Genomic DNA, 27,852 nt, shown 5'->3' with positions numbered 1-27,852 from the left:
ATGTTCTGAAATACTATACATGAACATCTCACATGCTCCCAGGAGATGGAGCACTAAGATTTTGTATCTAACCCAGTAGCACTGCTGTTGTCTTTCACTCATGCTTCTGAACAACGGCATGGATATAAATAACTTTCTGTTAATAGGCAAATAGTACAGAAAGTTCAGACTGAAGTGAGGATGCCATTCAACAGTTAAAAAAAATAAAATTGGCTAAAAGCACGATTTGAATGGAGCTTGTTTTGAGGCGGAGCAGGAGGGACTAGATTTCCCCTACTAAACCAAAGCTCATTTTCTCCAAGTGCAACCAGATGGTCCACATTTAGGCCGACAGAGCACCTTCCCCAGATTTTCCTGCAGCATCACGTGGGCAGAAAAACAAGAGACGATTGTGCTTTTAATAAAGGCTTATCGTTGCATTTGTTTATTTGAGAAATACATCGTTGCTTGTATATGTAAAAATGTCCAATCACAAGAAAAGTGTTACAAAACATTTTTGATAAAAAACACAGGAAACATGTTCCAGCCCCTCCCAGCTGTACATATATGATAGAAAGAAAAAAAAGCTTCCAGAGGAACAGTAAACTGTGAGTGCGCAACTTAAATCAACTGTACATGCTTTGGTTAGTACTGGCCACTCAGCATATACATATATCTATGCATGCACATACAATACATTTGGTTGGTGATGGCAAACAGCTAGCTGGATTTGAAAGCACTTGTGGCAACCAGGTCTCACGCTGGAGGCGTGCCCAGAACAAGAGTGATTATTAAACACAGAAGTGCAACATTAACCTCTCATCTATCAAACACTGTAGAGCAAAGCAACCAAATTTAAAAAAAAAAAAAAACAAAACGAAAAAACAAGTCAATTGATTCAGTTAAGATTCTGGTCTCCTCTCTAGTTCTCTGTACCAGCAGTCATAACTGCACCAACTCTTTCCAGGGACTTAGGAACTACAGTGTTTCGTGCAAGCTTTGCCTGTGGGGTTTTCCAACCATTCTGAGGCCAGATCAATGCTCACTAACCTCAACATCTGCTTTTAAATTTTTCCCTCCGCCTGCATTTTCTCTCTCCCCTATGTCATTACGCAGGCACATGTTCAAACTCAGTGGTATGTGAAGGAAACTGGATGGTGAGGTGTCACCGGCAACCACCAAACTCCATAAAGGGAGCACAGGATCATTTAGAGTAAAGCCTGTGCAACAGCTTTGCATCATGCACCATGGCTGAAGACATGTTGCTGAATAAAAAGAGTGCACTTTGGTAAAAATGTGTGATTCACAACTTCACACCAATAAAGGCAACACATCCCTAAACAAGTGACAGCGGCTAACTAGTTCAGACTTTTTTGTAAGGCAGTCAACTAACTGCACAATTAGGACAAGGCAGGTACTGTCTGTACGTAGGCACAGTAGAGCTTTGGGCTAAATGCTAAAACCTCAACAGTGGCACATGTTAACAACAGGTTGTTTAGTAGTTAAGATGCTTGCCATTTCAACCATCTAAGTTAGCATGTCTACATGCTAGTACGATGTCACTTCCTTATGTGGGCTAAATGCTAAACAGCCAGTTTACTGTGGCTAAATGTTTCCCATAAGCTTTAGTTAATGACAAAAAGACTTAGGGTGATGCACCTCCTGGCTGTAGTTAGCATTTAGCCCAAACTGAGCTTAAAGATAAACTATTTACATGGATGATAAAATAATGTCAGGCAGGTTTAATGATGAGCATATCTGCAATTATACTTCAGTGTATTTACACACTAACATTTGCACATGATGCCACCCTGAGCTAAACAACCAGAGCGGGATTCCCGTGGCTAACGTCGAGGTTTTCTATATGGCTTCTGATAAGTGACAAAAAGATTAAAAGCTGTGCTAGTGGCTCTGTGTAGTGGAACTGTGGTCCACAAGTGGTTAGCGCCAAATGCTTATGCTAAGACATAGGTGTCAAACTCTGGCCCACGGGCCAAATTAAGAAAAGATTCATTCTTATATCTGGAGGAAGTTTTTTTTTTTTTTTTTTTTTTTTCAAATAAATATTAATGTTAGCCTGCGACTTTGTTCCAGTTTTGAATTTTGGCCCACTGTGTATTTGAGTTTGACACCCCTGTGCTAAGATATTCACAGTGACATTGATATAATGAAGCCAAGGCAGGTTTAAGGCTTACCATGTCAAGCATCATATCTTAGTGTGTTTTGCATGCCAACACTTGCTGATTAACACTAAATACAGCCTACAGTGGAGGCTCAAAGGAATGTAATAGGTTTGGTAGAGCATACACCAAAGTAATAAACAAAAGCCAACTTTTAAATTAAAAAAAAATATCTGTACACAGATTATGATGATCACCATACCAAAGCAATGGACTGACAGATCGACTCTGCCACCATTTAACTGAATAAATGAAGGCAAAGCAATGAATACATCTTCTACAAAACAGTATTGTACTTCTACTAGATATACTGTTATATCTTTATAAAGCTCGAGCAAGCACATAAAATTACTAACAATAAAAGACAAACTGATGGTGACAAAAAAGAAGAAAGAAATGAAATGTGAACACAAGTGCAGCAAAACACATTCAAAAGGATGCGTGTCCACACCTGTTTCCAAGTTTAAATTTGGTAGCGTAAATTGCTTGCTATGAATACAGTGATGTGCTTAAAAAGAGGTGAAACATCTACAGAATGTACAGAAACACTGAAAATTTCAGTCTTTGACTTTGGAGAGATTCGAAGTTTTCAATCTAATCAAGAGTTTATTCACTCACAATGAGTTGTATGTGTATATAAATGGATTATGGGACTGGTAACAAATGAACAAAACAATTACAAATGTTACATAACAGGAAAACACCTTCATCATAGGCCGCCCCCCCACGGTTCCTCTTTCCTCTGTTATGAAAACACACTGCTGCGCTGGTTGGCCTCTCCGACTTTCTCAAAGAACATGAAATCCTGCAAAGCAACGTTAAAAGTAATGAATTATTTTATTCAACAACACACCACATATTTCAAAATCAACTATGTTCTTCTAGATTGGGGACTTACGATGAGGAAGCAGGCGCCCATTAGCACAGCTTTCATCTTCACGTCCAAGTCCAGCGGGAACTGGATGCCAAAATTATCTGTGTCAGTGAAGACTTCCTTCAAAAGGCCGCTCCACTGCTTGCTGATGCGACCAATGGGTGTGCCACCATCTTTCCCCTTCAGCTGCAAAAAAAAAATAATACCAGCGTTCATCACAAGTTGTTAATCCTGTCGCACACACTTTCTTTAAACAATGGAAACAACATCAGCCTTGCTGCTGTTTAAAATTTTCTTGCCTTCTTGCTGAGAAATAAAAGCTTAACATGCACTTATCAGGAGATAAAACAGCTTTTTTGGTCCTTATGAAAGGTAACACAATCTGACCACCAGCAGCACTAAGGATCATTCACTTGGTGTCAAAGTAATGGGAAAAATGTGTTTCCATGAATGCTCTTTAGTGTTGGAAAAGTAACTGGACGAGTGGGAGAAAATACTGACAAGCAAGCTCACCAAGACACAAGAAGATTACGTAATAAAGAAAATCTCAAGCACAACCTTTGTGCAAACAGATGACAAAAAGCAGGCTCTGCTGCAATCCTGGCAGATCAGCTGACCTGATCTGCTATTTAAGCTGCTTTAGCCTCCCTACAATTGCATTTCCCCTGCGTCTAATCACAACTACTTGCAGCCAGTAGTTGTATCATGTCAATTCTCAAGTAATGTGTGCAGGATGTCATGTGGGAAACCAGGAAGTGAGACTAATAGGAAGATTTAATTTTTTCATTGCACAGGCTGGATAGTAGCCTGACTTCGAGGTGTACCCTCATATTTTATGGACAGATAAGAGTCGTATCAACCTTTTCACTAAACTCTACAATAAAGTGAATAGAAAGTGTTTTCCAAAACTATCAACTATTCCTTTGACTTAATTAAAATCATCATCAACATTTCTGTGACTGTTACCAGTCCTGTTTAGATTATCTGAGTGGATCTGTAACAAATCACTGTTGGCTGATGGATGAAATTTACTCAGAGTTCGGTTTCCCCCCACAAACAACGACCCTCTGAGCTCACCTCAAAGTTGACATCTCCACAGCAGTTGCAGGCAAAGCAGGGCCCCTCCAGTCTCATGAGTGTCTCCTTGTTTGCTCCCTGGATGGAAAACTTTGGCAGGAAAGGGTGCCAGTCCTGTTTGACGTACCCTATGGTGGTCCCAGGTGGAGCCTGGACCTCCATCTGTTGGTCACATAGTTAGTTAGACACATAGTAGCTCTGCACAAAATTAGAAAGCTATTTCACAGAGCTTCGTTTGCTCTCTTTCCTGGACACTGACAGCTATAAATAAAACGTCACGCGGTGTCATGCTGGACAGCAGGAATGATAAGTGAGGCTGACTGCTTGATTGTTAAACCATGTAAACAAAGGGAATGCATCTCACATGGTTCCTGTCTGGGCACTAAACCGAGAGCTGCAGTATGATTGGATATCTTCTTAGATTTGTACCATTGGGAACTTTCTGTAGACAGACCACTAACGATGTGATTACACAAGGGCAAAGAGAAAAAGGTCTCAGTGGACGTATGGCAAAGGATCAGGGAGTCTAGGAAATAGTTTGGACAGACAAAAGGGCCATTCATGGTCTTAACAAAACCCTGCCTGAGCAGAGTGGCACACAAAGGCACTGAAACACCGGTCAGCAGCAACCACTCGGCAACAGTAACTCAAGACAAAGAGAGGAAAGGCAAAGGTATGAATCACTGGCACTGTGAGGCTGCAGGTTGTTATGAAGAACGAAGAACTGATAGGCCTCTGTATTTTACATGAGAAAAGACTAACAATTATTTATTACTTTAAACACAGGACTAAGGTTTTCTTCCAGTCTGGCTGTAAGTAGCAGTATCAAATGTCTGTTACATGCACTATAACATGCACTAGACTATGGTGAATTCAAATGTCTTGGGGGCCAGAATTGTCCTGGCAAAGACTCAGATCTGACCCTCTGGACAGCTTTTGAAATATGAAGGACGACATAATGGACGTGGCTTTTCCTGCTGATACTGACTCTGGCCCGGCCATGCCAGAACCTTGTGATTTAAATTTAAGCTGTAAATGTGTTAGAGACGTGTTGATAAGTAGCTTTTTTACATGTTATTTGGATCTGAGCCACAAGAGCAGGGAGCTCGTGCTTAAAAACAAAGTTATTTTAACATCATCTCCAAGAGAAGCCATAGCGAGTCTGTCCACACAGTCTCCCTGTGTTGAATTCAAGACCTTTAATAAGCATATTTACAGCATGGTACCAAACAGTATCAGCCTTTATGTATTGCATCCCCATTCATAACATCTGTAGAGGTTGTGTTAAATAACCGATAAATAACCATCTGATACCAGATGTTCTGAGGGAAATTCAAGAAATTAAACTGTCTGCATCTGTTCCACAGTGCATTGACTGCTCACTGGAAGCCTCCTTTTAACTGCTTACACTGTGCACTCTGTACATTTCACCATAAAACTCAAACGTGCATAAAAAGCAAATACCAGTGTCCTTGTCAAACTGACTCCAATTTCACATCAATTATCACTAATGATACAGGCAGGGTCTGCAGCTCCAATCGACTGTCAATGCAGAGAACATTAATCTGCATGCAGTTGGTTCCAGGACAGAGCACACTGATAACTCAGAGCAGTTTCTTTGGTCACCTGGACCAATCAGCAGTAAATTAGCCCACTTCCCACCCTAAAAACTACTTTAAATCCAGCAGGGTTAACAGAGGCAGGCGAATAAATCAGACTTGTATAGCAGCTCCACTAAAAACATTCCTGAAGAATAGAAGTAAATCCTGAACAGGAGATGAGCTGTTGTAAGTGTAAGTGTCACAAAATAAACTACAGAGCTCGCGTTTCTCTTAAAATCTTCAGATTTTTCCTTTAATTTCTACATTACATTAAAAACAATTCATTGCCCCTTATAAAACTGTAATGTCTTGATTTATTTGCCTTTATCTGATCTAACTTTTGTATCTATCTTTATTTAATCAAAAAAAGTGATTAGGTATGTCTTAACATAAACTACGAACAGAGTGCTACAGAAAGTGAACAGAGTGCTACAGAAAGTAAAGAGTTTATTCTTCCCTATTTGAGTCTCTTCAGATATTTAATATAGCTAAAGATTAACCAGCACATCTAGATCAAATACAATAATCCAGATATGATGGATGAGTACTCAGATTTCACACCAAAAATGCTTTTGACCGGGAACAATATTGGTCTAGGTGTGGTAAATGAATGCAATATGACTCCATTAACCTCTTTCAACACTAGCCAAGTCACTTCTACTCAAACACAGAAACATTAGAGTGGACTGACCTCTTGCAAGCAGCAGGGACACCAGCAGGAGACGCAGCGGAAAGGCCTGATGAGACGGATAACCTCCCTGTCCATGTTGTCCTTTATTTTCATGTCGAAGCTGCGCAGAGAGCCGCAACAGTTCCTGGTGCAGCAGTCATTCTTCTCTTTGGCCTTGTAGATCTTTTGACCCAGACTGTTTTTGATTTCATACTGGTTGTTTGTCTCAAAACCGATGAATGCTGGGCGTGGTTGGGAGAAGAGAAGGGAAAACGGTGAGCAATGAAGTAAAGATAAGTAAGGAATTTCAAGGGCAGATATAATTTTTCTTCCATTCGTTTTCATCTTGAGAGGCTTTAAGCCTCACACACTGCTGCTTATGAGCTGCTGAAGGATTAAATATTCTGTGTTCAACAAGATGCACGCCTCACCTTCCAGGAGTTCGACTTTCTGATGGATCAGGATCTGGTCAATCTAAAACCGAAGGAGAGAAAGCAAACTGAAAAAAGGCAACTCTGTGGCACATCCTGCAATCTGAAAGTCTCTTCCTTCTAAAAACAATTAAAAGCACGTATGACCTCACATATTGTTTTAAAAAGGAAACTGACTTTAGTGTCACAAATCCTAGTTGAGATTAATGATCACCAAAAAGTGCAGCAAACTGCAAGTATTTCAATGGTGAGCCAACAGAACTATAAAACACTACTTTTACCCACTACAGTCTTAAACATGTGACCTTTTCTCTTACTGCTTGGCATGCAACAGATCCAGGAACTGTGTCGGGTTACGCACATGGCCAGCAATTTTTCAAGTTCATACAAATTCCAAGTAAAATGGAAGGATTAACTGAGTCATCGGTCATTGTTAGAAAGTTTACTTAAGAGTTCGTGACAAAAAAAATTTTTGTGACATTTAAGAAGACAGTGGAACCAATCGTAGCTCTCAAAATCACCTGACTGCACTGACTTTTCTTTTTTTTTAATCTGCCTGTCAGCTTGGATATTGTAATACTAAACATACAATGTAATGCCTGATATAACACTAATAGGAACGAATGACTAGATAGATAAAAGAAAGACGTGAACAAGTGGAGCCTACAGTGAATTTTCAGAGCTCATCTTGGAAAAGCAAAATATGTTTGGCACAAGAGTGCATTCAGATCATAATTGTGACTCCAAAAGCTGCTGAACAGGACAGCATATAAAACAAAACAACAAAAAACTGCACTGGTTTAACCTTTCTCTGCCCTACCTGTGTGAGGTACTCAAGTCCAGGTGGGACACCAACGGGGACTGCTGGACCTCCAGGAGCTGGTGAAATCCCCCCTGGTGGGCCACCGTATTCAGGGCCTGGAGCTGGCCCTATGGGTGCTGGCTGGTACATGACCGCAGGTTGTCCTGAATAGCCCATGTTGAAGCCCGGTGCAGGGGCTTGACTGGGATCTCCATATCCAGGAGGAACTGGATACGGTGCTCCGCCGGGTTGAGACATGGGATAGGGTGGCTGGTTTGGAGCGCCTGGGTAAACTGGAAGGGGGAAAAAAAATAGACACAATCAAAACCTGTTCAGATATACCGACAGTCTGATTTGATTGAATTTGAATTCATGAGCTCAGTTGTTGCTGTACAAACTATGACAGTCAAACTTTAGAAAGTAGAGCTCAATTTTACCATAAAACAACCAGAGAATACAAGGAAAATAAATAAAGCTGTAATATGTAAGATGGGGCACAAAAAACTAAAAGACACCATCAACCCTGAGTATGAATGATAATATAAATATACACACATAAAAATGATATAAGAGTCAAAAGCCTGAAGCTGCTGTTTAGGATTATAGACCAGCTGCGTTGACCACGGCTGGTCGTCTCCAGGTTCTTACCTTCCAGTCAGAGCAGAGAGAGAAGCTGAGAGCAGTGATCGCCGAGTGTCTCGCTAGAAGCAGCTACTCTGCTGAGTGTGAGTGCGTGTGTGCGCACGCTGTGAATCATCCGCCCTTTTTTTTTTTTTAGTAGACAGGGCAGAGCTAATTGGCCGGTGATTGCAACACAACAGTAATGACCTACCTATACTGGAAAAACTGGATCCATGATATGTTGGAAACCAATTGTCAGTGTTTCCATGGTGGAAAAACTGAATATGTGATGTGAAAACTAAGATTTGGGGATCTTTTGGACAGGAACTGAAGATTCTTACATTAAGTGAGGATTTCAGATAGGAAGAGCGGACGCCGTCAGCACAGGGATATGTAACTTTGTCTCTCACAGTGTTTGCATCTTATTTAAAGCAGCTGTTGCGTTAAATCAACAGAACCATAAGTGCACACTAGTCTCAAGAGGCTAGCAGCCAGCCTACTCTGTGGCTGCCCTGGAGAATGCCACGAGGGGCCATAAGACCCTACACAGGGCCAGTTGCACCTCTGTTGTGTGCTATGGGACTCACTTTCACAAGATTCATAACAATGACTAACTGGGGATTGCTTACTTTTATGAATGTGTAAAACGCTGTCATCAGATAAACTGCAAGGTCCACTGGAACACAGCTGTCCTTATGATCATATGTTATGCCAATAACGTCTAAACTGAGTCGAATGGTTTTGTAATGTCCTTGTTTAAAATGCAAAAATGTGATCATTCTCACTTCATAACGACAACAACGTTGGTCAAAATTATACAGCATTGACCGATCAGTCTTTGGTGTGTAAAAAGACACATTTCCCCTCACTACTACAGTCGTGCACACACGCACGCATATCTCGTTCCATAGTACAGACCTCGTTTAGAACACAGCATTTAAGCCCCACTGTAAAATGTAAAATGTGAGATGTCTGAGATAATGGAAAATCAATGCCGAATTTTATTAACCACCTTCCCTTATCCTGCTTCCAAGAATAAAGGTTAAAAAAAATGTTAATAGTTTCACTATCATAGGACTGCTGCTATGATTTTAACAGACAAGATAAAAAAAAAAAAAAAAGAAATCTGGTGTGGTGGAGAGGCAGAAAATGTAGAAAATTTTAATAGTGCAAGTCTAATGCATCGTGGTGGTCGTTTGTACTTGTACTGAGGACGGTTTCCTTTAGCCCTGAGAACTGTGTGTAAGCCGGCCTGACCTGAAACCCCAATATCACGATGATGGTTATCAACTTCCTCTATTAAGCCGGGCTTTCTGCCTCCCTGTGAGTGTCTCCTACACCAATCAGAGACATTATCAAATGATGATGATAAATGGCGATGATAATAAAAACCTAATGGTGAAACTTCCCACTGTTACAAACAAAAGAGATTAAAGCTGCAGAAACTTGTTGATTTTGCGATTTAGTAAACAGAGCAGTAAAAATTAACATTTTAATTTGAGAAAATTATTGAAACACTGCATGGTGCTCTAGTTTTTTCCCCCCCTAACACGACAGCTACACGTTTAACTAATAATAAACATTAACATCCCATATATTAATAAAAGACATGTGGAGGCATGTAAAACAGACTTAGCAACACATTAGAATCTGATCTCAAATCATTTTTATAGATTTTCTGACACTGCAAAGCTCAGTGTGAGCTGCTGTAACTTTACTGTTGCGCTTCATTCCCGATCTTTCCAAGATACGGCTTTACAAGCTGCTCTTGCAAAACATAGTAGCCAGCAGAGAATCTGTATCGCGCTTACAACGTGCTGTAAATAAAAGAATCAGTAAAAACGTGCCACTTCCAGCCCATTTTAAACCAAAACTGAATATATAACCTGCTTCTGACCAGGTTACATGCACAGCAAAGATTATTGAGCTACCCTTATTGACAAAGGGTAGCTCCACATATTTCAGTGTGACAGATTTATTTTTTTTACTACACCAGGAGATGTGTGTCTCCACCTGGGATCAAAGTGGGGCTCCTCATGCATTAATGAGACACACAGAAAACTCATTTTAAGGTCAACACAGCTTTGTAATCTCGCTTTCCCGTGTTTGTAGTCTTTTCCAATATGAGTGTTTTCTGCTTATTTTAAATATATAAATCTATATAGAAATATAAATGACAAACTGACTTTGGTTAACAGCTCTAGTTTATGACGGGACCCCCAAAAAACAAAATTTACCTTTACCAGATATTCATTTGGGGAAAGTTGTGAACTGCCCAAGGAAGAAAAGACAAAGGAAGCTGAAGACATTTTTGCTCGTAGAGAAATGATTGGTTACTTAATGGCTCACTTTACTACACAGGAAGCATCAACCATAAAGTCACTGCCTTAACACAAATGACGTGACGAGCCTCCTGAGTCACACCTGGCTGACAGACCGTCATGTGAAAGTATGTGTGCTGTGCCGTTTTCTAACAGCAGTCAGGACATAATTAAGAAAGAATTTAGAAAGATCAAATTTAGATCAGCTTGTTTTTGCTGACGAGAGCGTCCACATGCCCGTTGGGTTTCTCTCTGAATGTTATATCTGAGCTGCTTTTCTGCACTGTATGTTCTTTACAGATGTGCTTTTTGATGTGAATCGCAGCGAGTATACTGGTAATGGAAAAAAAAAAACTAAACAAAAAGGTCTATACACATTTAAATGGAATGGGATGTCAATAAGGGATTTTGGTCTCAAGACTGGCCAAACTGGTTTTTATTCACATCGTGCAATTACCTGAAGCACATGAGTCTAACTTTTCTAAAGGTCACTGGCCTGTGGTTCCCCCCCCCCCCACACACACACACACACACGCGACCAAGTAAAAGATTGTGAGAGGAAGGCAGCTGCAGGAGTGCCTGATGATCTTTCCACAGTCTCATCTAGAAAAATTTTACTTCCTCTTGTGAGTGAGCATGGACTCCTATGGAAGGGTGAAAATGCACCATGAGCTCAGCTAAGCAGATCCTCCCTCGGAGTGTCTCCACAGCACTACAAGCACTGGGCAGGGGCAGGGATGGACAACCAGAAGCGAGAAACTACTCAGAAAAGCATTCCTGAAATTATTCCTCCATCAAATTATTAATTAAACCCTGTCCAGAGAAAGACACTCAAAAACGAGGTGGACATGACAGCTAGTACTTTGCCTGGGAAAGAGGAAGGATTCTCCCCCCCATGTTTACTTAATATTATGACTAGTATTGGTTTACATATTCACCTAACAAGCAAAAGATCTCTGGTTGGATCCGGGAGGATCCTTCTAGTGAAGTGACGCCATCACCGATGCAGATTCTGTCCCTGCTCTATTTATGCTCCCCTCACTGCTTTACCACCTATGTGCAGGTCAGGCTCAGTCACCAGTGAGGAATACATGTAAACTATAAAATGATGTTTTCAATCAGTTTGCACTTGATATTCCCACTCAGCAGTAAGGATAAATACAAAGCTGACAACGTTTTGTGTTGTTTTTTTCCCCCCCTCCTGTCTCGGCATTAGAATTGTTGTCTGAATGCCAAAAAATTCCAAAAAGATTTACTTTCATGAGTGGAGCACTACTTTCTTTTGAGTCGTTACAACCACAACGAACAAGACCGGGTGACTGGAAAAGCCCATTTAGTCACGAGTCTGCTGGCAAAGGCTGATCAATGTAATAAAGCCTTGTGGACTACAATTAAAAAACAACCTCTTGTGCCATTTGTGTGTAATGAAAGTTTAAAAAGGAAGTTAGACAGTGTGAAGCTAGTCGTCTGCCTTTGCTCAACATCCCTCTCTTTACTTCACATTTAATAGAAAAGAAAAAAAAAAAGAAAAAAAAAAAAACAGAAAAAAGTGTGGGTGCATCCACTGCGCTGGCATACACAAACAATAGCACCTTTCACCTTTTCCACTCAGTGAGAGAAGTCTGCTGGGCCAAAGACTCTGACGTGTTTTCAAGAAAGTATTCCTGGAATTTCTTGGGGAAGAAAAAATAAAAAACGTCCCCCACCTTCAGAAGTCTACTGTGTGGGCTGGACAGTGTGCTCATTATTCAGGCTGTTGGGTTTAGTGGAAAGCTAACGGGGCAAGTGTGAGAAAACTTCTAGCATTTTACAAAGCGTGACGTAATGGAAGCAAAGTGTTAAAACTATTAAAGTACGCCACACTGCTCACGTTTTTAAAACACTCTTACGTCTTCATATTTTCGTCCAAAGAAAAAACTGAAAACAAAAGTCAGCATAAATGTGAAATCTAGGCACTTACCAGGAGCAGACATGGTGCAGAGCTTTTCTGGGCGGAGGAAGAAAAATAAGGTCACACTTCCCGACGCAATCGCACGGTTTCTATGGGAAACTGAAAGGATAAAGGGAAGAAGAGAAAAAAAGGGGAGGGGTGGGTGTAATAGAAACCAGCAGGACTGGAGGAGGGTGCGCAGAGAGCGACAATAACACAAACGTGAATTTTTAACTTCAATCGGTCATGCGTTCAAGGCGAGCGACTCGAGGTTGTGTGTAAATGTGCCCTATGTGGCATCCCGACACAAAGCTTCACGGATAATATCCAGACACAGACCAGAGGTCCAAAACAATCCTGACAATGTTGGGTTCAAAGTCGTGGCCCTTTTGTCCCTGATGCACAGTATTTCAGACCTAAATCATAAAAATAAAAGGAGTGGGTGTGCCCCGTGTCAGCCCAAGACTGGCAGCTAACTGCCACTAAATGTCAGCATTAAGCTTTTTTTTTTTTTTTGCCCCTTTAGACGTCATTAAAGTTCCCTCTCATGTTCCCATGAGAGCTTATTAAAGAGAAAAACACCTACAGCTTCTTAAAGTAAAGGTCGCGAGCATCTCCTTCCTCGTGAGCAGTCTTTATGTCGTAGTAAAAGAAAGAAGAAGAAAAAAACACTCGAGCTAAAATATGGTGAGGAACAGCACACACTCACACAAAAATATCTCACCTCAGTGGCTGTTTTCCCTGAAGATCCAGCGACAAGAAATGGAAAGAAAGTGGTGGGAAAGCAGAAGCTTGCTGTGCTCTTCCTTTAACCTGTTAGCTGCAGCTGTGCTGTACGCCTCCCTCCACTTCTTCCTAGTCTCCTCCCCCCTTTCCGGGATTTTACATGGGCTAAGGCTTTGGTGGGTCACTGAGATGAGGGCTTTTGTGCACTGGGCGGGAAGAGGAGACCGGCGTCACCAGGGACGTCTAAACTTGTTATCGCTCGCTGCAGATGCGGGAGGAAGACGAGAAGGAGCGGAGCGATCTGTGAAACACTGGGGCAGCTCCGACCACCAGGGGGCGCCAAAATGCCAGAAATCACAGCCACCTTCTCCGGCTCCTCCTCCTCAGGAAACCCAGACACTACAGTAAATACACAGTACATATATGTACATAATGTCACAAGAAAAACAATGGTGTGCTTGGTTTCAACGTAACTTTATTCTTTCATGAGTTATTTACAAGTTTCTCTTTGTTCACAGCCATTGACATGTCGAAGAGGTTAACACGTGAGGAGCGGATCGAAATTGTGTTGATATCTGGTAAACGCAGTAACCGGGTCATTGCAGATAACCAGGTCATTGCAGCAGATTTCAATGCAAGACACCCTACGAGACCACCCATCTCCCATGCTGTGACATTACCAATAAGTTTGATGTGTCACATGGCCCTCTTCCTATTGAAAAAACAAAAGTTGTATCCAAGATGGCCGACTTCTGAATGGCCACCATGGTCACCACCCATCTTCAAGAGTTTACCTCCTCACGTATACTAATGTGCCACAAACAGGACTTAAATATCACCAACCATTCCTATTTTATTACGGTGTATCCATATAAATGGCCCACCCTGTACAATTAATCCAGCTTTAAGAACAATGTAAAAATAAACTTAAACTCAAAATATAATGTTTAAAACTAACTTGTTCTTCTTATTGAGCATTTTCCAATGCTATATTTTTGCTTTTCAAACATAGCAAGAAGTTAAAAAATAGCAATAACTTAATTTAAAACATTACGTAAGGGGAAATTCGAGTATTCATAGAAGCAAGGAAGGATTAGTAGTAAAATGTAGGCTACTTGAACCAAAAATCAAAATAGTCATACTTATATAAGCAGAATGGAAACTTTCAGTTAAATTATTAAATTAAGATTAATTCTAAGATTCAGTAATGGGTAAACACCAATTTTACATTGGTAAGATCTTGTACTGCTGCTGCTATATATAAGCTGATGCAAAACGTTGGACTTTATGGGGCAACTAAAGTGTCCTAAAAAAAATGAACAGGCCAAAAATAAACATATGAGTAGTTTGTATAAAAGTAGAAAGAGAAATGGCTCCCATCAGCAGCTCAGTGTGGTTTGTTTTGGCTGCCTCACTTTGTGCTAGCTCACGGTAAACTCATATGTCTTTGACATACGTTGCTCATTTTGATATTTCTGCTCATCTCTCACAAACACAAATAGCTGAACTTACATTGCATTTCAATGCAGATTCAATCGGAGAAAAAAAAAAAAAATATATATATATATATATATATATATATTTTTTTTTTTTTTTTTTTCTCATTAATATTTTTTGTGAGTGAGGATCGTCTCTGCGAGTCTATATTTGGGACCTGCTGCAATGCCTGATACTTATAGGGCAAAAAGACGGGGCGGAGTGTGTCAGCTCATACACACAGTTAGAGAGAGAGAGAGGGCCATACACAGGACACATACTACCAATCACTGTACTGTGCAAAATTGTGAAGCCTCCACTTATTTCTAGTATTTTGCTACCAATGAGCCAGACATAGAAGACCACTAATTTTTCTTTTTAAAAGTGGTCATGAGCAATAGTTTCCAGGCTTTCTGGAGATTTTTCTTTGCTCATTGGTTGCTTTTTCACTCATTTCCAACCCAGTTCTTGTACCTGTCATGCTTTAGGGCTGCGTTTCAGCCAGTGGTGTTGGAGATCTTGTATAAATTAATAGAATTATGGAGGTAGAAGAGTGCCATCAGATTTTGGTTGACCATGCAGTACCATTTCCAAGGAGTTTGATTGGCGACAAGTTCATTATTCAGCATGATAATGATCCCAAACACACTGCCAATGCACTGGATAGAAAAACACACAATGACAATTTTGTGTGCAAATTTTACTGTGTGCATTGTGGTTTATGTGATCTGGTTTATTTGCTTTATTGATTGATTGATTTTTTTTATTTTTTGAGAATAGAAAATCAGTAACACTCAATAAACATTAAGCTATTAAACATGATTAAATTTGCCTAGGCATCACTACTCTCCTCTCAGTCTCAAAATGAAAAAACAGGCTCAGATCAAGTGCAAGTAGTCGTATCGTAGCACATCTTTAAAAACCGAAGACGCAGGCGCATTTGTTTGGCTTAATCCTAGCCTTTAGCCTCTAACCAATCCTCTCTACTGAAACCTGTAACCTCTTAAACACGAGAGCCAACAAAATGTCCTAACATCTGAAAGATGATCCTCACGCTTACATCTTCGGGAGGACATTTGGTCCTGTTTTGTAACAAAAGGACACGTACAGTCGCACACCCAGCTCGAGGCTCCTAATGAGGCCTGTCCCCGATAATGGGGGTAATCAGTGCAGCCTATCTGGCCTCTGCCCGTGCTGACATGCTGCCAGCCTTGTCGTGGCTTATTTATACATGACTGATCTATCAACACTGGCTCTATGTTTGGTGAGCCTCAGTGTCCCAAAATAGAAATAATTAGGACAGGGCGGAAAAAGAGGAAAAGTGAAAACGTGTCTCAAAGCGCATACCCTTCGAGTAGACCCCCACCGGCCCCACCCGATCCTCTGCCAATCTCTATCCATCCCAGCTACACTGTCTCTCCTGTGTTTTGTTTTCTGCAGCAGGCCGGCGGGAGGAAGACGGGTGGAGAGGGCTGTCTGTGTGGTCTCAGTGGGGTGGTGATTTGAAGTCGGGCGAAGCAGAGTGCTTTAGATAACCACACACACTGACGCTATCTCTGATTGCTGTGGATGGGTCCTTTTCTTTGGGGATTTACGACACAAAAACAAGCTGACTTACACAAATACTTTAATTAATTAGTAAACTTACTACAGTTTTCATTTGTCAGTAATTATTAATGATCGATTAGGTAATCTAGATACACTTATTTACTGCAAAATGCATTTAAATGGGTTTCTGTAATAACTGAGCAAGTTATGTGTTCACTGGGTGGATGCTAAACAGATAGCGGTTTCCAGCAGAGAGCAAAAGGAGCACAGCATATTTTGTTCTTATCAGAGAGAGAATGAACCTTCATTTGAGATGCTATTTGTCATCTGATGTTTGCACGGTGCAGCAAAAGTCTTTTAATCTTTCAACTCTTTCAAAATAAGTTCCCTGTATGCTGAAGTCTGATTACTATAGGCTGCATAAAGGAACTTGTTTGAAGAAAATGAAGTCTATAGAAACCTGACAGAATAATGCAGCTGAAATAACATAAGCTGAGTTTTCGATGTCTGTAGCTGAATTCACTGCACGAGCTTAGGAGCACCTCTGAATACCATGTTCAAAGAATATAGTTGCTTTACACACAAATGTTAAAACAGTCTCCACAAACAGCAGTGTCTTCTCTGGGCCTGAGTTCCTTTAAGGCGAGGTGGAAAAGTTGTCTTTTAAAATGGTGAGTAAAAAATTGTGTTGTTGTTTTTCAAACATTCACAGATGCTGTATGCTCAAAATACAGCATCTGCAATGGTATGGCGGTACATCAGTGCACATGGCACATCTGTGAAGGCACCACTAATGCTGAACAATATGTGCAGGTTTAGGAGGAACATATGATGCCACCCAAATGACTTTTTCCTTTTCAAGGAAGCCCTTGCTTAATTCAGTGAGAGATGACATGGAGGACATTCAAATGACTCCAGCTGTGGTCAGTGGTTTTGGATCATGACCAGCCTCTGCTCCACTTAACGCACATGCAGCTGAAGACTTTGTCTAACACCTGTTTGAGCTCCACTGCCACAAGGACAGATTACTACCTCATACCACGATACCTGCATTGATTTTACATTTAAGCTCTTCATTGTATCACACTGAGATTCTGAGCTTTTCGCTTTTTTGTCTTAACTGAGCTCCTTGTTTAGTGTAATTTTGTTTTTTTGAGCTATTTTCTTCTGTGACAGCCGTGACATAGTAGTAAATAAAGTATGTGTTATCTTATGTTAAGCTATCTTATCCTAAAGAAATCGACATGCTTGCATTTGCAGATCACTTCACGGTTCATAACTCCACCTAAATCTCTGCTTTTGTAAAAACCGGGCTGACGAGCATTCGATGTGATACAGTGTAAAGAGTATAAAGATGTTGTTTTCACTCATGCTTCTCAGCTTCATGCCTGCATAAATGACATGGGAGGATGTAAAGCCTGAGGGTATGCATTACTCCGGGCGAGCTTGTAAACTAAGTGGTCTTATCATACTCTCATCTGTCCGCAGCAGCAATAATGAAAGCGGAGGAGGGCGTGGTGGGGCCGAAGCCATGTGTGTGTGTAGCTGTATGTAAGTGTGTCAGGGCATGTTGTCTGAACCTAAAATCTCTTAAGGTTTTGACAATAATGATTGACAATAATGATGTTAAGGAAGCGAGGCGGCAGGTTTAATTGGCATGTCTGAAGTCACATAGTCTCTCTCACACACACACATACACACACTTAGCCTAAACAGCCCCATAATAGTCCCAAAATATAAACCCACCCTGGAAGCATGGCTACAAATACCCTCCTCTCCACACTGGTCAGCAGAGAGGGACCCGAGACAGCTTAGAGTCGAAATCCAAAGAGAAAACCAGAGATTTTAAGGTGAGCAAAGGGTTTGTTTTCAGATTCATTTTGTTGTGTGACTGCACCCTTACAGGGAATCAAGACTCACAATCTCTCTTTTGCGCTGTGCAGATGCTTGGCTCTAGATGGATGCTGCCCTTCCTGGCTCTTTACCTGCTGCTGGAGGAGATATCTGCTGCTGTCATACCAAGCAGATCCAGAAACAAGAGGGTAAGCCCTTTTTGTTTTTTTTATTAACAGACATTAAATTTATTACCACTTTCGGACAAGCAATTTAAACAGCTACTGGCATTTAATCCTTTTCCATCTTATTGAATGATCTGATTACGTCCTCAGGAGGACACCTTAATGGACCAAGAAGTCTTTTCCCACCTGTTCGATCACTTGGACATGAGCGACCTCTCTGTGGGTGACGCAGGGGGGATGGTGGGAGATGTAGACAATGGCTCCTTTCAGTCAGAGACTTTCATCGCCCCGACAGAACACCTTCCCGCCCAGCGGCAGCACCCGAACCAGCACCAGCATAACCGGAAAGCCAATGAGAAGAGGTTAGGACAAATGGCTCTAGATATTGTCGAACAGTTGGTTATACAGCCACACGTGATAGAGAAAAGGTGTAAATAGTGCAAATTAGCTGTAAATACAGCAACTATGTGCTTATGCAGCTTATATAAACTGACAAGTTATGATTTATGGGGATGATTGTTACTTATATTAGATGTATTAATCCTATGATGTAATTTACAACAAAGGACACTTGTAAATTTGGAGTCAAGTAGATGAAGATGAATATCTTAACGCTTTTGAAGATTTTTAGCTCTTGGCCAAAATACATGTAATTCTGATGTAAAAATGAGAAGATCAAATGATCAGTCCAGAACCAAATGATGTCTTTTGATTTGATGCTTGCACGTATTTGATTCCCTGATGTTGTGTTGAATTCTGACTGCCTTCCTCTCTACAGGAGGAAGGTCGCTCCTCTGGACCCCATCGGCGGCTTTCAAATATCCAGCTTCAGAACCCGAATGGTGAGCGGCAAATGACACTTATCCCCATTTTCCCACCAAATAACCTGCATCGCAGCGACATTTAAATGCCACAAGCTCAACACACTCGCACTGTTGATACATAAAGTATACATGTGGGCCTGAAACATCGATGGCTTTAGCTTTAAACAGAAGTTATTATTCAGATTATTTTTAGCAGACTGCAAAGTAAAAAATATGCAAACAGAACTATATGCTGTCCCATTCAGTGCAAAGAAAGCAATCTATTCCTAAACTTGTATTCTATGAACAAATATCTAATAGTTTAAAATATACATAAATACATATATGTATGTGTGCATGTGCTTGAGTCATTGAAGTCATTATTGCTTGAATGGCCTATTTGCATATGCAGTTATCATCTTTCATGGCTTGTGTAAGTTTTCTGTGACACTGGTAGCCATTTCTAGCCCCTACAACAATGCTTCAGCATTAATAATTTAAAAACCTTGCACTTGTCTAATATGAAGAACTGAGCATTTATATATTTGTTTTGCAGGATGAACCAGACCTCCCCAGGGAAGATTATCAGAACTAGAAAGCCTACTAAATATCACGCATGAATTTTTGTATAACTTGGCATTTATTCAGTATCTGTGCCATACTAACGAGTGAGATTCCTGCCAGCTGTCGCCCTCTGCTGGTAGAAGACAAAACCTGACAAACACTGTTGTGTGCCAACACCTAACAAAATGTGATATGTAACTGTTTGTTTTTTGTGTGTCATTTTATTAAAGAAAATTTAAAAAACTCAACCAGCATGTTCCCAAAGACTTTTATTTTTCAAGCTACAATTAAAGGAAAAAAAACCAAAACAATATCAGACTGCAGAAAATATAGAATTTGCTTGAGTATTCTCTCTTCACTTTCACATATGTACAGTTGTCAAAGAACAGGATATGTACACAGAATTTTAAGTTGTACGGAGAATGCAACTGCTACTGGAGACTTACGATGACTCTCCCACGAACAAAAGAAAAAACGCACATGGTAAAACCAAACAACATAAACAAAATGACAACCTAGACAGCCTCAACTTGTTTTCTGTACACTACAACTTTGTTCTCGATGTGAGACAATCATATGTCCTTTTTCTGATGCGGGGTGCATCTCTAATCACCCCCTTCCTCAGAAAGCCTAGAAATAAAAAATACATATATATATATATTTTTTTTTTAAACAACCATTCATAAACGCGCCTCAGAGCTACTTTGACATCGTAACGCACGGCAACAAACCAGTCGTCTTACAGCAACGTTCCCCCCGCCCCGATATCAGATGATTTAAATACAAAAAACAAACAAACACATAAGTAAAAACTGACTCACGGTTAATGGCTAACTGATTAATAAGCCGGACTGTGAGAAATACTAAGCACGCTGTCATGAATGCACATGACCAAGTCCGGTTTTCAAAAAAAAAAAAAAAAAAAAAAAGCGGGGGTGTATTTAGGTTTTAAAAGTGCACTGCTGAAAGGATAGTTTGAGTACAACTAGATGCATATGAAGATGCAAAGTGATAAATCTTATCCGAGTCAATGAATTGAAACGTCTTATTTCAGGAGGCTTAAAGACAACCCAAGAAAAAGCTGAACACAAACTACCAGAGTACGATCAAAACCAAAACGAACTGCCCGTCTAGCATTATGACGTGCGTATAAAGTAATAACAGGAGTGACATTATCCACCTCTTAACTGACAATGTAAGCTGGGCTTCCCTCTCCCCAACTCTGCATGTGTTGTATTGATTTAAGGTTGGGAATGATTGGACCAAGCTCAGGGTGGTACTCCGGAGACCAAAGGAGAAGGTTTTCACTAATTTGTCAATATGCGCAAGAAATAATTTACAAGTCAAAAGTGGACCTTCAGTCAATATGAGAACTATTGAGAGAGAAAAAAAAAAAAGTATATGCACATCACCAGAACTGTAATACTAAAGCCAATCAATGCTGACGTCAATTAAGAACTGTCAATATTGCCTTTTTTTTTCCCAGTTCTTCACAGTAGCAAAAGGGGGAACGAAAACTAGACGTGAGGGATAAATAAGAATGGTTGTGATTGTCGAAATAAATCCAACAAACCGACTTTACAGTTGCCCTCCAGGTGATAGTTTAGGCTGTTTTGGCTGTAGGCATCAAAGAAAGTTAAGTGTCAGACGACAGCAAAAACAGATCAAACGCTCCTTTTCCTCTCCAGTCCTGCTCAGCTTTAAGTGTCTTTTTTGTGTCCCGACCGCCTCAAGTCCCTGCACTTGTGGCAGTAAAAGATGTCGGGAACGTTTGACTTCTTGATCTTTGCGCATGACAAGTGCACCCATATGCCGCACTGGTTGCACTCGATCATCGGCCGTCCCGCGAATGGCTTCCCGCAGTAACAGGTGATCAAGTCCCATGAATCATCCCCTGTGTGGATAAACAGACCAGAGTTACAGGGGGATTATGGTTGTGAGTTGGTTCAAAGTAAGCAACCACCAAGTAAATAACAGACAAAAGGTCAAAATTACAGTGTCTTACCCGATTCCACCATAATGTCTTCATCAGCGATCCATGTCTCACCCTCACTGGAGCTCATTTCTGCTTCCCTGATGGATTCGTCTGGCTGTACCTTCCCCATGCTCTGCATGCTCGAAGAGGAGCCCCCGTGCCCCGGCAGCTCCTCCCTGCCAGCTCGTACCTCGGAGTGCGTATTCCGTGCCTCGGAGTCAGTCTCGCTTTGAGGAGCTGAACTCTTGAGCTTCTTAGCTTTGGGCTGTTTTGAGTTCTTGCTGCGTTTGATGCGGGCTCTTTTCTCACCCTCGCTGCTGCCACTATCTGCTGCTCCCATGGCAGAATCCAGTGATAGCTTTTTCAGTTTTTTGTCCTTCTTGCGCTCTCCCTTAGTGCTGGCCTGGGTCTCATAAAGAGAGTCTTTAAGCTGCATCTTATCCAGCAGGGTGCTGTCAGAGTGCATGCGCCGAATACTTTTGCCCTTATTTGCTCGAGCTTTGCGGACAAATGTATGGATGGTGTGGATGTCGGAGCCCCCATCTGCCCAGGCATTGCCATTGGAGCTGCTCCCTCCACCTCCACCATCTGCTGACAACCCCGAACTGTGTGCAGAGCTGGATGATGTTGGGGACCACGAGCTTTCCTATAAAAGCAGACAAAAACATCTTCTGTCAAAACTGCAAAGTAGTCACTACATCTAATATGATATGTTAAAAAGAAAATGGGGGGGGGAGAGAAAAAAAAGCAACAGCTCACCTCTTTTGGACTGGGGATGTAACCGGCATAAGCCAGGACAAAGCTGCAGAACTTGTTGAAGTCTTCAACAGTCCTCTTCTTCTTCTCTGGGGGCTACAGGAAACATGTCTTTGTTTAAGAGAGTGAAGCTAACCTACACAGCCCTCCACAACAAAGGGCAGCTGAGTCAAATAAAGTGCTCAAATGATAAAAATACTCACCAGAGGTTCCGTTTTACACGTTAACAGTGAATCTGTTGAAGAAAAAAAAAAAAGTCTGTAAGTCACAGGTGACCACTTTTCAACTGCTTAACAGCCACTACATTACAAAGCATTCCGTTGCCGAGAGAGTGGACTAATGCTAGCATTAGCTTGCTAACACGGCTCAATACCTTAATCGGGATTATAAACGATGAAGCGCATGCTGGTCTTATTTGAAAACAGTGTGTTTGTAAAAGCTACGTTAAATTAACGTCCATATTTGACTGAAGGTCAATTGAGCGAAAAAAAAGAAAAAAGAAAAAAAAAGACCAACTAACATCTTCAAGACAACTTCTGCGTCCTTAAACAACGCAACCGGTGTCACTTTGTGACTGCTTGAACTTCACAAAATTAGTGGGTGCGTAAAAATCACTCTAGAAGAAGAGTTCGTTGTTTTCACGCCAAGTTTATAAGGAAAAGTTGACTGGATTGCTAAAAACGCGTCTGTTTGCTGGACACCATGCTTTTGGTACATTTTGTGTGTATGCTAATGCTAGGTGACGTTTAGAGGGGAAGCTAACTGAATGTTATGCAGTTTGTAGCGTTAACGGTAAACGGGCAAGAGAGAGTAACTTCATTTTACTGAGCTTTTACAACGATAGTTTTGCGTGGTCGAAGGCTTAATTTGATATTTTTAAGGGTTGTCTTGTGGCTAACAGCCTCTTGATCAGCTAGCAAACCAAGGTAGCTTTCTTGATACAGTAGTGGGAGGCTCCATAGCAGAGATAGCTTTGTGCTATCGGCTAATGTTAATCGGGCGTGTCGTGCTGGCTACCTTTGAAGTTTGAGCTAATGTCCAAAAAAGGGGGGCATTTTTCTGAATTATATTTTTAAGCCATGTTATCTCAACTGACACGTTAGAGAGGCTTCGGTGAGTTGATTTGCAACCGTGGCTATGCAGCTATTAAGCTATGTGGTTCGGCGCGTTAATTAACTAGCAAGCTAACGGGAACTGTGTAATAAATGTTAACATCAAATCTATGAACTACAATCACTGTACAAAAAGTTGGAATCACACAGTCTTCACTTTTAAAGAACTTTCATGGTAGTTTAACGACAACACGTCCGACTGTCGGTCAATATCGAGCTGTGACATTATTACAACACACGCAACAACGACGTTAGCCGTAACTCACTTTAGCTTACTGTCCTCAAAACGACAGCTTTACGCGATGAACAGATTAACATCAAGTGAGGACTATTTTTCGTTGTGTTTTGTTGATAGTCCATAAGCATACCTTGGTGTTCAGACATTATGTCAAGCATTGTCGCCTCGCCGACACGGCCTCGATCCGAGAAGCAGAAACAGCAGGCGAGCTAGCCGGAGAGTGGCGGCCGTCGCTCTGCGCCTTCTCCCGGCGTGGCTGCACCTTAGCACCGGGAAACTTTGGCAGCAGAAAGCCAAGTGTGTGGAGGATCGAAGATGCTGTCGTTCAAAGAAACTCCACACTTTGTCGAAGTCGTCCTTGTATTCCCTCTAGGGGGAATCCCAAACGGGGGGCAAACCACCACCGACCTGTCGCCACACTATTAGCCCGACAAAATACTAATACCACCGTCGCTTGTTCACAAATCTCCCACTCTTCGTCAGTGCACTAATCTAACCACAACAGAAGTGTAAACTTTCATTTAATTAACGCTGCGAATCACTGCAGATCCATGACGGAAACTTCCCTCGATGAAGTTTTTCGTTTCTTCGTCGTAGACATACAAAACGACCGAAGTTGGGGCTTTTTATTCCGCACGGTCCTCTTCGTGCGCGGCAGAAGCCTCTTGAGGCTGCCAGCGAAGGGTGTGCTGCAGTGTATGCTGGGTAACGTAGTTTAGTTTTCAGCCTTTCACCAAACGCGTTTACGGGCGTAAACGTTTAATAAACTACATTTTCCTTCATGAAGACGATTGAAGTCACAGGGAACTATGGGATACGAAGTTTTTTTTATTTACTCTAACCACCCCAAACATAGTAGCTAGCGAAATCTGCTGTACTTTCACTGGACAGGGAAAGCTTTATTTTCCTGCGAAACATTACTTGTAGCGACTTTAGGTACTTATAATTGTTAGCTTTAAGCTATGTCGTTCTCGTGAAGGCAAATTACTCATGTTTTCTTAAGTATTCATGTTTTAAATGGCGGTGAAGCAGAGGCAAGCTTACTAGCTGATGCTACCATGTTGTCTGAACTATTGCAAGGCACTGATACTGGGGCGGTTCTTATAATACAAGGTAAATATGTGAACGTTGTCGACCATAAGTATACATTGTTATCAATAATGATGACATTAATTGATGTAATTTATACTTTCATAGATTCTTGTAGTTATTCTGGGCAGCACCTACTTAAGAGCTTCATCAGTGCCGCATTGAACAAGTATGTAACCGTGTTTCCTTGTATACCTATTGTTGCCTAAAATATGTCTAAGTTGTGTATTGGCTTAAACAGTAACTGGCCTGTGCTATGATTTTAGAGAAGAACCTGTCCACGTGCTTGGTTTTGATGTCAGTGAGGAAGAACTGAAAGATGGATTAACAGCATCTACTCAGAGGTATTGAACTTTAATGCTGAAACAGTTATTTGATCAACAACAAATGATGTGATTTTGCTTAAAAGTTTACTTCATCTACCAAGCGAAATGCATAACAGTACCTGCTTTCAATTTTTTCCAGTGTGAACCATTGTTACTCCATTAAAGGAGTGTGTAATGTGTTTTTTCTAATGGCCATATACCATATATAGACTAACCAAAGACCCACACATTGGACAGCTAAATGGAAACATGATACACAAGGAAATACTTGATGTATTTGGTGCACATGGCAGATTCTATTACAGCAGACTATTTTCTTCCTCAGAAGGCCTCGGTCCCTGCCTTCTCAGGGCAAAAACTGAGTTTTCAAAATTCTTTAAAGTTGATGTTTTAAAATTCCAGTCAATTTTAATTTTTCAACACAGCCTGAACTTTCTCATGCAGCTTTCTTGCAATTTCTTTAAGTATTTAGGAAGGACATTCAAAGGTCTTCTTTAGATTTTGTTGTGTTTGCTGTTGAGATGGTCCCACACTGCTTCAGTAATGTGGAAGTCCAAATGTGGATTCATAACTCTATCAGACCTGTTTTCACTGATTTTCAGCCAAGTTCTTGTGTAATCTGGCATACCTCAGCCCTTTCTCACTGTTTCCTTAACAATAGCTTCTTGACAGCCTTCCTTCCGCTGACACCATTTCTGGATCTTTAACATGGAATCAAACGTTCATCTTGTGCTTCTTTTACTTCAGGTTGCACTTTCACAGTGCTTATACGGACCCCCTTGGGTGGACTAATCGGTCGGCTTTTACAGTTCACCAGTTTTGTGTGGAGGAACTCACTCATCTGCTCAAACAAACATCACACCCCAAACCAGTGACTTTAGTAATCGACTCGCTGTCATGGATATTGAGACACATGAGTCCACCTGCTGTCTGCAAGACTCTTCAGCAGCTTAAGAAAGGTGATAATGTATCTTCTGTGTCTCTGTGTGTGTGATTTAAGGCCCATGTATTCAGTAATTTTACAGAATGGGAGGAGGTCTGACTCCCAGCATCTGAGCATGCTTTTAATGCTTTGACCTTTTACCCATCTTTCCCTGAGCCTAATTGACCACAAATCGGATCGCATCAGCATTTCTGTTGTGCGATCTGCAGCGATACAAAACAAAACGTAACGCAGAAAAGATGCTCGTCTTGGCTTCACCCCCAAAAATCTATTAAGTGGTTATCTTTCTTTAAAAAGCATATTATGGATAAAAGGCTCTCTGTGTTCACGGTCCTTCACGGGTGGCTTATTTTTAGTAGGCTGTGCAGCACTTCCCCTGTTTAACGATTACGTTCTGTTTTCATTAGGGGGAGCCGTGAGAGCTGTTATTGGTCTGCTCCACGCAGATATGCACCAGAGGGGTACTGTGGGAAGCGTCTGCCACTTAGCTACTTCAGTTATCACAGTGGCACCTGGAACGAAGGGAGATGAAGCGGTGGCAAAAATAACAAAGCGATCAAAGTTGGGGAAAGTTACGCAAGATGTAAGAAGAGCTTGAACTTTAATTACTATTTTAAATTCCTACAACTTTTATGAAATATTTATTGTTCTGATTTTTGTCATTAGGAGGAGATATTCAGCATCAAAGGGGATTTCTCAGTTACTGTAGTGAGTAAAACCAGCCATGCTGGACGCAGACAGACTGAACCAGAGGAACAGCAGGTACAGCGTAACATGTGTACAACAGCTTCACACATTATATGGATAAATAAGCAAACCTGTTATGACGTAAGTGTCCTTTTTGTGTCTTGTAGATGGACCCAACAGCTAACTTGACCTTCAACATTCGCCTGTCTGACACAGAGCGCGAGGCCAAGGAGAAACTTGCTCTTCCCTTTGTCTTCAGCAAAGAGAAGTCAGACTTTTTTTCAGTGACCACATCTAATATATGTTGATTTTCTTTCTTTCTTTTTAAAACTTTTTTTTAACAAACAACCTAAAGATACAGTTCTCTTTTAATCTTGCAGGAAAACCGCTCTGCTGCAATCGGGCCCAGGTTCCGGTCGAATTCTGTATGAACCCGATGCCAACGATGACTACGACCAGGAGGACCCTGATGATGATCTTGATGTTTAGATTTAAGGCAGGAAAATCTGCTGAAGATCCACGTTTCATCTGCTTTTTTTGCCATTGAAGGACTGAAAAGCTTTCAATGCTTTAAACTTATTTCATGTGTGTTATCTGTTGGATATGTACGAGACGTTATCATTTCACTTTTTCTAAAAATATAAACTTAATGTTGTTGTTTGTGGATAAATTATTTATTTTTTTCTGGTTGGTTATTTACAAAATAATTGATTTTTGATTTTGTGACTTTTGCACTGAAATGACTGTTTTTTTTTTCTGCACTATGATTTATTGCAGTGACTGGGACAAAAATAAATGACAGTTCACAAGTGCTTAAAGACCAAAAAAACAAACAAACAGGTTTCTCTTACAGAAAACAGTATTTATTACTTGTGTGCATCTTAAAAATCCTGGATATCTGTTCATCTGCCACATCCTATAGTAGGAATTAAATCAAATGCTGCTCACAACCAGAAAATGTCCCGGATATATATTGTCTCATTGGCAAAAATGATCTCAAACCAGTTGCTCTTTTGGGTACAATACTTAAATACTTTTTTAAATTTATGAGCTTTTGAGGTTGAGTTATAATCAATATATGTTTAAAATATGATTTGTGAAAGGG

The 27,852-nt window shown here is 40.9% G+C and overlaps 4 protein-coding genes across 8 annotated transcripts; 2 read left to right on the top strand and 2 right to left on the bottom strand.

The window, feature by feature from the left end:
- Window positions 1–389: 389 nt before the first annotated feature.
- plscr3b (phospholipid scramblase 3b) lies at window positions 390–13,480 on the bottom strand. Of its 4 annotated transcripts, XM_024806500.2 has the most exons (8): window positions 13,211–13,478; window positions 12,517–12,606; window positions 7,633–7,907; window positions 6,813–6,855; window positions 6,403–6,623; window positions 4,111–4,272; window positions 3,058–3,219; window positions 390–2,964 (listed from the first exon to the last, which is right to left on the bottom strand). In XM_024806500.2, the coding sequence occupies exons 2-8, from the start codon at window positions 12,527–12,529 to the stop codon at window positions 2,905–2,907; spliced, it is 936 nt and encodes a 311-aa protein (XP_024662268.1). In that variant the 5' UTR covers window positions 12,530–12,606; window positions 13,211–13,478; the 3' UTR covers window positions 390–2,904. The 4 variants fall into 4 exon arrangements, with proteins under 4 accessions (XP_024662268.1, XP_024662274.1, XP_076737926.1 ...); XM_024806506.2 differs by lacking the exon at window positions 12,517–12,606 and having other exon boundaries at window positions 13,211–13,480; XM_076881811.1 differs by lacking the exon at window positions 13,211–13,478 and having other exon boundaries at window positions 12,517–12,630.
- A 2,440-nt stretch (window positions 13,481–15,920) lies between these two features.
- On the top strand, window positions 15,921–19,851 carry LOC143416527 (uncharacterized). Of its 2 annotated transcripts, XM_076881810.1 has the most exons (6): window positions 15,921–17,787; window positions 18,030–18,086; window positions 18,180–18,278; window positions 18,405–18,616; window positions 19,033–19,096; window positions 19,614–19,851. In XM_076881810.1, the coding sequence occupies exons 3-6, from the start codon at window positions 18,180–18,182 to the stop codon at window positions 19,650–19,652; spliced, it is 414 nt and encodes a 137-aa protein (XP_076737925.1). In that variant the 5' UTR covers window positions 15,921–17,787; window positions 18,030–18,086; the 3' UTR covers window positions 19,653–19,851. The 2 variants fall into 2 exon arrangements, with proteins under 2 accessions (XP_076737925.1, XP_076737924.1); XM_076881809.1 differs by having other exon boundaries at window positions 15,921–18,086.
- A 22-nt stretch (window positions 19,852–19,873) lies between these two features.
- On the bottom strand, window positions 19,874–24,371 carry phf23b (PHD finger protein 23b). Its single transcript, XM_004571190.6, has 5 exons — window positions 23,833–24,371; window positions 22,556–22,587; window positions 22,356–22,448; window positions 21,627–22,242; window positions 19,874–21,515 (listed from the first exon to the last, which is right to left on the bottom strand). The coding sequence occupies exons 1-5, from the start codon at window positions 23,858–23,860 to the stop codon at window positions 21,322–21,324; spliced, it is 963 nt and encodes a 320-aa protein (XP_004571247.1). The 5' UTR covers window positions 23,861–24,371; the 3' UTR covers window positions 19,874–21,321.
- A 166-nt stretch (window positions 24,372–24,537) lies between these two features.
- elp5 (elongator acetyltransferase complex subunit 5) lies at window positions 24,538–27,559 on the top strand. Its single transcript, XM_004571191.4, has 8 exons — window positions 24,538–24,815; window positions 24,900–24,960; window positions 25,058–25,135; window positions 25,865–26,076; window positions 26,468–26,643; window positions 26,727–26,822; window positions 26,915–27,015; window positions 27,128–27,559. Exons 1-8 carry the CDS (start codon window positions 24,761–24,763, stop codon window positions 27,234–27,236), a joined length of 888 nt encoding a protein of 295 aa, XP_004571248.1. The 5' UTR covers window positions 24,538–24,760; the 3' UTR covers window positions 27,237–27,559.
- Window positions 27,560–27,852: the final 293 nt, after the last annotated feature.

The sequence above is a fragment of the Maylandia zebra genome, linkage group LG3 (genome assembly GCF_041146795.1).
Source record: "Maylandia zebra isolate NMK-2024a linkage group LG3, Mzebra_GT3a, whole genome shotgun sequence".
Taxonomy (NCBI): Eukaryota; Metazoa; Chordata; class Actinopteri; order Cichliformes; family Cichlidae; genus Maylandia; species Maylandia zebra.
This window is presented reverse-complemented; position numbering and strand designations above follow the sequence as displayed.

Coding starts and splice junctions, on each gene's coding strand:
- plscr3b (XM_024806500.2), bottom strand. Junction 4,273..6,402: donor GTCCCTGCTGCTTGCAAGAG/GTCAGTCCACTC, acceptor TGTGACCAACAG/ATGGAGGTCCAGGCTCCACC. Junction 3,220..4,110: donor GTGGAGATGTCAACTTTGAG/GTGAGCTCAGAG, acceptor TTTTTTTTGCAG/CTGAAGGGGAAAGATGGTGG.
- LOC143416527 (XM_076881810.1), top strand. CDS start 18,180: ATGCTTGGCTCTAGATGGATGCTGCCCTTCCTGGCTCTTTACCTGCTG. Junction 18,617..19,032: donor CGGAAAGCCAATGAGAAGAG/GTTAGGACAAAT, acceptor TCCTCTCTACAG/GAGGAAGGTCGCTCCTCTGG. Junction 19,097..19,613: donor CCAGCTTCAGAACCCGAATG/GTGAGCGGCAAA, acceptor TTTGTTTTGCAG/GATGAACCAGACCTCCCCAG.
- phf23b (XM_004571190.6), bottom strand. CDS start 23,860: ATGCTTGACATAATGTCTGAACACCAAG. Junction 22,243..22,355: donor ACATCCCCAGTCCAAAAGAG/GTGAGCTGTTGC, acceptor CTGCTTTTATAG/GAAAGCTCGTGGTCCCCAAC. Junction 21,516..21,626: donor AGACATTATGGTGGAATCGG/GTAAGACACTGT, acceptor TTATCCACACAG/GGGATGATTCATGGGACTTG.
- elp5 (XM_004571191.4), top strand. CDS start 24,761: ATGTTGTCTGAACTATTGCAAGGCACTGATACTGGGGCGGTTCTTATA. Junction 25,136..25,864: donor TTAACAGCATCTACTCAGAG/GTATTGAACTTT, acceptor CTTTTACTTCAG/GTTGCACTTTCACAGTGCTT. Junction 27,016..27,127: donor TTTGTCTTCAGCAAAGAGAA/GTCAGACTTTTT, acceptor TTAATCTTGCAG/GAAAACCGCTCTGCTGCAAT.